This window comes from Erinaceus europaeus, chromosome 16 (assembly GCF_950295315.1).
Source record: "Erinaceus europaeus chromosome 16, mEriEur2.1, whole genome shotgun sequence".
Taxonomy (NCBI): Eukaryota; Metazoa; Chordata; class Mammalia; order Eulipotyphla; family Erinaceidae; genus Erinaceus; species Erinaceus europaeus.
This window is the reverse complement of record NC_080177.1, coordinates 13,246,438-13,255,437: the sequence shown is the minus strand read 5'-3', so window position 1 is coordinate 13,255,437 and position 9,000 is coordinate 13,246,438. Positions and strand designations below refer to the sequence as shown.

The 9,000-nt window shown below is 41.2% G+C and overlaps 1 protein-coding gene across 5 annotated transcripts in view; it reads left to right on the top strand.

Moving 5' to 3' along the window:
* The first annotated feature begins 2,309 nt into the window (after positions 1-2,309).
* The window catches only part of SPG11 (SPG11 vesicle trafficking associated, spatacsin), a 104,265-nt gene continuing 97,574 nt past the window's right edge, over positions 2,310-9,000 (top strand). For 4 of the 5 annotated variants that reach the window (XR_009545276.1, XM_060174550.1, XM_060174554.1 and 1 more), the window contains exons 1-3: positions 2,316-2,570; positions 5,069-5,250; positions 6,428-6,652. Coding sequence is in view for 4 of the 5 variants with exons in the window: in XM_060174550.1 (XP_060030533.1) it covers positions 2,317-2,570; positions 5,069-5,250; positions 6,428-6,652 (661 nt within the window). In the remaining variant the exon portion in view is untranslated. Of the gene's footprint in view, positions 2,571-5,068; positions 5,251-6,427; positions 6,653-9,000 lie in introns of all 5 variants that reach the window. The other variant, XM_060174552.1, reaches the window with a different exon arrangement.

Below are 9,000 nucleotides of genomic sequence, written 5' to 3'. Positions count from 1 at the left end.
GGACATTTTCAGAGTCATTCAGAGCAAGTTGTGGTATATATACACAATGGAATACTACTCAGCTGTAAAAAATGGTGACTTCACCGTTTTCAGCCCATCTTGGATGGACCTTGAAAAAAATCATGTTGAGTGAAATAAGTCAGAAACAGAAGGATGAATATGGGATGATCTCACTCTCAGGCCGAAGTTGAAAAACAAGATTAGAAAAGAAAACACAAGTCGAACCTGAAATGGAATTGGAGTATTACACCAAAGTAAAAGACTGTGGGGTGGGTGGGTGGGTGGGGAGAATACAGGTCCATGAAAAATGATGAATGAAATAGTGGGGGTTTTATTGCTAAATGGGAATCTGGGGAATGTTATGCATGTAAAAAAAAAAAAAAAGAAGTAGAAACGCAAAGCAGAAATTGACTGAGTTTGGAGTATGGCACCAAAGTAAGAAAGCAGAAGTATACTAGAGTTTGCAGTGAGTACCTCCCTAATACTTCCTCTCCACTTTTCCAAGCTTTGGGTCCATGATTGCTCAACAATTTGTTTGGCTTTGTATGTTAACTCTCTTTTCAGTCACCAGGTTCCAGGTATCATCAGGATGCCGGCCAGACTTCCCTGGATTGAAGACACCACAAATGTGTCCTGGAGCTCAGCTTCCCCAGAGACCCATCCTACTAGGGAAAGAGAGAGGCAGACTGGGAGTATGGACCGACCAGTCAACGCCCATGTTCAGCGAGGAAGCAATTACAGAAGCCAGACCTTCTACCTTCTGCAACCCTCAATGACACTGGGTCCATGCTCCCAGAGGGATAGAGAATGGGAAAGCTATTGGGGGAGGGGGTGGGATATGGAGATTGGGCGGTGGGAATTGTGTAGAGTTGTACCCCTCCTACCCTATGGTTTTGTTAATTAATCCTTTCTTAAATAAAAAAATAAAAAATAAAAAAAAAAAGAAAAAATAAGGTTAAGATGGAACTCCCCTTACAACTAAAGCAATTATGTGCAAAGAAAATAAAACCCCACAAAGAATAAAAAATAAATAAATAAATAAATAAATAAATAAAATAAAAACAAGGGCAACAAAAGGGAATAAATATTAAAAAAAAAAAAAAAAGGAAACACTGACAAAAACCACAGGCTAAGAGGGGTACAACTCCATACAATTCCCACCACCAGAACTCTGTATCCCATCCCTTCCCGATAGCTTTCCTATTCTTTATCCCTCTGGGAGTATAGACCCAAGGTCATTATGGGGTACAGAGGGTGGAAGGTCTGGCTTCTGTAACTGCTTCCCCACTAAACATGGGTGTTGACAGGTCCTTCCATACTCCTAGCCTGTCTCTCTCTTTCCTTAGTGGGGCGGGGCTCTAGGGAAGCAGGGCTCCAGGACACATTGGTGGGGTTGTCTGCCCAGGGAAGTCCAGTTGGCATCATGGTAGCATCTGGAACCTGGTGGCTGAAAGAAGAGTTAACATATAAAGCCAAACAAATTGTTGACAATGGAGTTAACTTTTGATAATTATGTGACCCTGCCTGATTGTGGGAATAGGTTAGGGTACAATACAGTAAACAGATCTTCCTAAATTCCTATTCACATTTTACCCAGTCCCTCTGCTCCTCTTGCTCCCTGTTCCTGACCCCCATTTTCCTTTCCAGACGGTTAAAGATATTTTTAACTGGGAGTCGGTGGTAGTGCAGCAGGTTAAGCTCACGTGGGGCAAAGCACAAGAATTAGCGTAAGGATCCTGGTTCGAGCCCCCGGCTCCCCACCTGCAGGGGAGTCGCTTTACAAGCGGTGAAGCAGGTCTGCAGGTGTCTATCCTTCTCTACGTCTTCCCCTCCTCTCTCCATTTCTCTCTGTCCTATCCAATAACAACATCAATAACAACAATAATAACTACAACAATAAAACAAGGGCAAAAGGGAGTAACTATTTAAAAATAAAATGTAACGATGGCTATTTGACTTAAGCATTCAACTCAATACCTTCATAAGGGATCAGTGTTAGTCCCAGCCAGGGCCTGTAAACAAAATAGCACCAAAAAAGAAAGCTTGGAAAGATAGGAACCCAGTTCCATTAGTTGTGTCTCTAGATTTAGGAGGTAAAAAATAATGCAACGGACCCTCAAGTATTTCAAGATAATTAAGCAAAGACAAGGTATGGGGCAAGGCAGATGTAGCTTTGCTAAATAATTGGTGGTAGTTTCCCTGTACCCACAAGGAAAGCAAATCCATCAGACACCGCTTAGTGCAGCGAGGGCCTGTTCGCACTGCGCACGCGCGAGACCACTAGGAGCTGGAGACCGGAAGAAGGGGGCGGGCAAGATGGCTGCAGAGAAGAGGGCCGGAAGTGCTGCCGCTGGCGGTAGCTGGAGCTCTGAAATCATGGACCGGGTTCTGCCAATGTTGTTGGTGCCGGTACCAGCCGAGGCAACGGGACGTCTGGGTTCCCGAGCGCAACTGCACAGAGAGCAGGAGGTTCTGGCGAGCCTGACGGCTGCAGGCAGCCTTCAAGTGCTTTCCTTAACGCCAGGCGGCCGGGACGGGGGCGGCTGCAGCCTCGGCGGCCCATTTCGGCAGTAAGTGCTGTGGGACAGCTGGACAGTGTTGTAGGAGTTTGGGCCTTTAGCTCCCTTGGCCACAAATGTCCTCCTTCTAGTATAAACCTAGCGGTAGAGGGATGTCACCCGCGGGAACCGCCTCGGGGCAGCCGTTCTCCTCTGAGCCCCGGCTTCCGGGTTCCAGGAGGGCGGGGACTGTCGCCGGCTGGGTCCCGCTCAGGCTCATTTTTTTTCCGGTTCAGCATAGGTTGCTAAATCATCTCTGCGCACCTGTATTGCATCTACATCCGTGCAAAATACCAGCTGAGGGTCATCTTCAATTTGAATTATCCTGTTGGCCTTTTCTGATCCTGTAGCAAATAGCCATTTCTTTCACATAGGGACTTTAAAAAAAAAATTCTTTGAAGACAGTCTAATTTGTCCACTCACTTATTCACTAATTCATTGCGCTCTTTTGTCTATGAGCAGCAGCTCAAAATAAATAAATAAATAATTGTGAGTGAAATTTAAGACTTCGGAAGGCAGAAAAAACTTTACAGTGTATACATTTCTCAGGTTGCAGCCATTAACTTCGGGAATGATACTAGTATTGTACTGATATAGTTGCGATTTTTTTTAAAGAGAGAGACCCCATCTCTCTTTTTCTTTTATTTATTCATTCCCTTTTGTTGCCCTTGTTGTTTTATTGTTGTAGCTATTATTGTTGTTGTTGTCGTTATTGGATAGGACAGAGAGAAATGGAGAGAGATGGGGAGACAAAGAGGGGGAGAGAAAGACACCTGCAGACCTGCTTCACCGCCCGTGAAGCGACTCCCCTGCAGGTGGGGAGCCGGGGGCTCGAACCGGGATCCTTACGCCAGTCCTTGCGCTTTGCACCACCTACGCTTAACCTGCCGCGCTACTGCCCAACTCCCAGTCGTGATATTTTTTTATTAGTTATTTGTTGCCCACCAGCTTTATCTCCGAGGTTCTCGTGCCTGCACGATTCCACTACTCCTTTTGCACTTTTTTTTCCCTCTTAGAACTAGAGCATCACCATGGCACATGCATTACTGGGGGTTGAACTCAAGACCTCATGCTTGAAAGTCCAGCACTCTAGTTTATGCTTTACCTATTGATCTATCTTCCAACCCTCTGTCTGGCATGTGTGTTTATTATTTTTTAATATGTATTTATCTATTCCCTTTTGTTGCCCTTGTTACATGTTTATTGTTGTAGTTATTGTTGTTATTGATGTTGTCGTTGTTGGATAGGACAGAGAGAAATGGAGAGAGGAGGGGAAGATAGAGAAGGGGAGAGAAAGAAAGACACCTGCAGACCCGCTTCACCGCTTGTGAAGCGACTTCCCTGCAGGTGGGGAGCCTCGGGCTCTTAACGCAGATCCTTACAAGGGTCCTTGTGCTTTGTGCCACCTGCCCCACTCCCGTGATTAATATTTAAATGAACAAGCACTATAGAGAGAGACACCAGAGTACTACTTAGCTTTGGCTTGTAGTGGTGCTGTGGATTGAACCTTTGACCTCAGAACCTCAGGCATGAAAATTTTTTGCATGACTATTGTGCTATCTCCCCAGTCCTGGCATGTGTTAATAACAAAGTATTTTATAAATCCTCTTCTGTTTGATAGAGGAGTTCCGAAGAGGAATCTTATCTCGGAACCCACTTGCCCTTTAAGGGTGCCTAACAGTAGAGAGTTGTTGGTAGATCAGCAAATCCTTTATATGACTTTATGTGATTATATGTTTTGTGTGATTGTTGACTACTGTGTCAGATGGTACAGATATGTAGAACATTGCCATCACAGAAAGCTAAGTTGAACAAAGCTATTCTGTAATTTACCATCTGAGTGTTTAAAGTCTGTACTAGTCATTTTTTTCAAATTATTGAAAGCATTAAGTTAGCAAGAGCTGTTTTGGCAGTTTTGGCCATTACCTCATATAAAGTGAATATTTGACCATTGAAACTTACTCTTGCTTTTGATAGTCCTTTTAAACATCAGTTGGGAATGAAAATAAAATAAAAGCAACCATCGCTTCTTGATCCATGTCCCCTTTTCCCACCTACTCCTATAGGTACTTACATTATCTTATCTTGAACATAGAATTGATGTTACAGGTGAACTAAAGCAAGTTCAACTACTTGGTTCCTATTTTTTTTTTTTTTTGCCTCCAGGGTTATTGCTGGGGGTAGGTGCCTGTGCTACAAATCCACTGCTCCTGGAGGCCATTTTTTTCAATTGTCTTGCCCTTGTTATTGGATTGAACAGAGAGATGGGGGAGGAAGAAAGATAGGCACCTGCAGACCTGCTTCACTTGTGAAGCAACCCCTCTACAGGTGGGGATCTGGGGGCTTGAACTGGGATTCTTACCCCAGTCTTTGTGTTTCGTGCCATGTGCGTTTAACTCACTCACTGTACTACCGCCGGGCCCTGGTTCTCTACTTTTTCTTTCCTTCTAAACTTGCTTTTGTTGGTAAATAATATTGCAGATGTAGAATATAATGAATTTCATCCTTAGCTTTGTATGGGAGGATTCACATAACGGCATACCAACAGACAAGCCCAGACTGCTCGCTGTTAGTGAGAATTATGAATTGTTCATCTATGAATTTAATCTGAAAGATGGAAGGTGCGATGCTACCATTTTTTATAGCTGTAGTGAAGAGGCATTGCAAAAACTCATTGAAGATCAAAATATCAGTAAGTATTTACAACTAATCTTTCAGCATATTTAAATCTGCTGCATTACTCTGTGAACTTACATATTTCAGAAAAAGTTCTTATAATATAAAACCAGGTAGAAAGTTCTGTTTTGTCTGATACAGTTGCCTCCAACCATATGGAGCTATTGACACCTTAAAATGTGGTTTGTATGAAATAAGATATCCTTTAGGGGTCAAATACATTTAAAATACATTAAAGACTTAATATTAAAAATTAGTAAAATACCTTACTAATAGTGTTTATATTGATTACATGTTGAAATATTTGGATACAATAAGGTAAACAATACATGTTGAAATTAGTTTTACCTGTTTCTACTTAACTGCTTTTAATGCTTTATATATTTTTATTAAACTTTAACATAAGTTTCAGGTGTATAGCATTGTAAGTCTGTATACACTACATTGAGTTCACCAAAAGGCTAAGTTTCCATTCCTTAGCCGTGCAACTGACCCTTTACCCTATCCCTTTTGTTAACCACTATTTTGTTCTTAGAGTCCGTTTTAGTTTCTTATTTTCATTATGTTTTTAGTTTTTACTGGAACTATTCAAAATTTTTAAATTCCAAGTGTAACATGCTTTTGTGTTTCTATTGGACAGTGCTGTAACAGACTAGATCCTTACTATTGTCCTATTCTAAGGGCTTCTGGAAGCTGAAATCAGAACACTGAGCTTTCTACTTTTAAGGCATTCTTCACCTTCATTGAAAGTTTACTTTTCCTTAAAAAAAAAGAAAAGAACAGAACAAAAACATGTTTTTGTATGTTCCTATGACTAGTATATACATTTTCTTTAATTTATTTCTTTATTGGGGAGTATATACATTTTCAATGTCATTGAACACATGATCTCAGCCATGCAGGCATGTGCTCTGCATGGAACCACCCACCTGTCTCCACAGCCTTTGCTCTTTTGAATCTTCTGATGTGTCATCAGACTCTGACCCTAAACAGAATTAAAAGATATGTTGTGTTTCATCTTTATTCATTTTACCAGTTAACGTTCCAGTGACTACATGCTTAAGTGGCTATGAACAATACACACCTCAACTGAACTGCATGAAGTGCTAAGTGCCTGTTTGTGTTTACAAAAGATGACTTACTGATTAAAATTGTGACCAGTGAGTTTGAAATAATATCCATTTGTTTCATAGGTACTTCCTTATTATCTTTGAGAATTCTGTCCTTTCATAATAACACGTCATTACTGTTCATCAACAAATATATCGTCCTACACCTTCAGTTTCCTGAAAGAGGTGCTGAAATTGGAGTACTCAGCTGTTTCACATTACCCTTGCCTGCACAGGTGGTTGACAGGATTGTTGACATGCAGCTCTGCAGAGGAATTCTTTTTGTTTTGAGTAGCTTAGGTTGGATCTGTATCCTTCACACTAAAGATGTTAAGTACATAGGAAAGAAGAAAATATAGAGGTGAACAAGTTTAGGCTTTTAGTTTTAAAGTCTGGGATATAGATAAAGTGATTATTTTTTTTTCAGTAAAAGGTTTTCATGAGAAGAGATCTTCATCAACTTCAACTATAGGGGCTGGGTGGTGCCTCATCAGGCAGAGTGCACACATAACTGTTTGCAAGGATCTGGGTTCAAGCCTCTGGGCCTCAGCTGTAGGGGAAGTTTTTTTTGTTGTCATTTTTTTGTTTTTGCCTCCAGGGTTTTCACTGGGGCTCAGTGCCTGCACTATGAATCCATTGCTCCTGGAAGCTATTTTTTCCCTTTTGTTGCCCTTGTTGTTTATTGTTGTTATTGCTGTCGTTGTTGGATAGAACAGAGAGAAATTGACAGTGGAGGGGAGGACAGAGGGAGAGAAAGATAGACACGTGTAGATCTGCTTCATCGCTTGTGAAGTGTTCCCCCCACCCCCGCAGGTGGGGAGCCAGGGGCTCAAACCGGAATCCTTATGTCAGTCCTTGTACTTCGTGCCATGTGCGCTTAACCCACTGCACTACCACCCAGGTTAAGCACAGTACAGTTGTGGACACATAGGTACGATTTGTCACCTCCCTATGATAGGTGTCTTACCTCTAAAATTCTTTTCCATTATAATACACCAGGACCCCAGTGCCCTCTCAGTTCCCTCCCTCCCCCAGAGTCCTTTGCTTTGGTGCAATACACCACACCCAGTCCAAGTTTCACTTTTGTTTTCCCTTTCTGTGCTTAGAGAACTCCCATTTTTCAAAAGAGTATTTTTCATATTTTAGATATATCGTAGCCTGTATTGTAATTTATTTTGTAAATATGTTATAAAATGTTAGATTAGTTTCATTTTGAGACCAGCAATATAACTCACCTAGTGGAGGTGCCTGTTTTGCCATGAACCTGACTCAGATTTCAACTTCACACCCTCTGCTCTGGGGAAAGACTTGGTGCTGTGCCGTCTTTCTCTCTACCTGTCTCTCTGTCACTGTCTGGAAAAAGTGACCCAGAGTAGTAGAGTGGGGAAAGCAGGAAGCCTTTCATTCCTGGCGCTAGGTTATAGATATTTACTGCCCAACTTAGTGCGGCTAGGTATATTTATGGTACACTTAAAATTGGTGAGTGTGACTGAGGAACTGAGCTCATTTTAAGATTTATTTTATTCATGAGAAAGATAGGAAGAGAGAAGGAACCAGGCATCACTCTGGTACATGTGCAGCTAGGGACTGAACTCAGGACCTCATGCTTGAGAGTCCAGTGCTTTATCTATTATGTTACCTCCCAGACCACTCATTTTAAGATTACTTAGTGAAAGACACAGAACCAGAACATCATTCTGGCATATGTGGTACGAGAGGTTGAACTCAGAACTTGCTTGCAGATCTATTGCTTTAGCCGTTGTGCCACCTACTGGGCACCCAAATTGTTGGTTTTATTTACTAGGCTATAGATTTAAATGTTTTATTCAGTAGTTGGAGAACTTGTAGCTATGCTTGGAACTACTGTGGATTAAACAAGTTCTTAAATACACATTTTAGGAAGTCTAAATACAGGTAAGATATTTTCAGTGAAAATGTATCTAGATTGAGATATACAATAAATATAAAATAACATGATTTGAACACATCAAAATATACTTCAATTTTTTTTTTCTTTTCCAGAGAGAGATTGGGTACAGAGAGGGGGTGGGTAAGAAACTATACCACCAAAGCTTCCTTCAGTGCAACTGGGACCAGGCTTGAAACTGGGTCACACACATGGCAAAGTTTCATACTATCCAAGTAAGCTATTTTTATGGCCCAAATGTCTTTTTTTAAAAATATTTTATTTATTTATGAGAACGATAGGAGGAGAGAGAAAGAATCAGACATCATTCTGGCACGTGTGCTGCTGGGGATTGAACTCAGGACCTCATGCTTGAGAGTCCAAAGCCTTACCACTGCGCCACCTCCCGGACCACTCAAATGTCTTTTTTTTTTTTTTTTAATATTGACTACATTAGTGACAATTTGGATAAATTGGATTAAACAGGACATAGTATTAAAATGAGGTTTGCTGGTTTATTTTTACTTTTTTAATAAGGTTACTTGAAATTTTATAGTGACACATATGGTTTACAGTATGTTTATTTTGGACAGTACTGTTGTAGACCCTTGTGGACGTATTAGCAGAAGTTTTAGGCACAGAATGGATACTCAGCATGTATACTGAAAGAATTCAAAGATCGTTCAGTGAACTACAGACTTCTTAACCACCGCACTGTTGTGATGAGGGCTGCCCTCAGTGTTCAATCTTC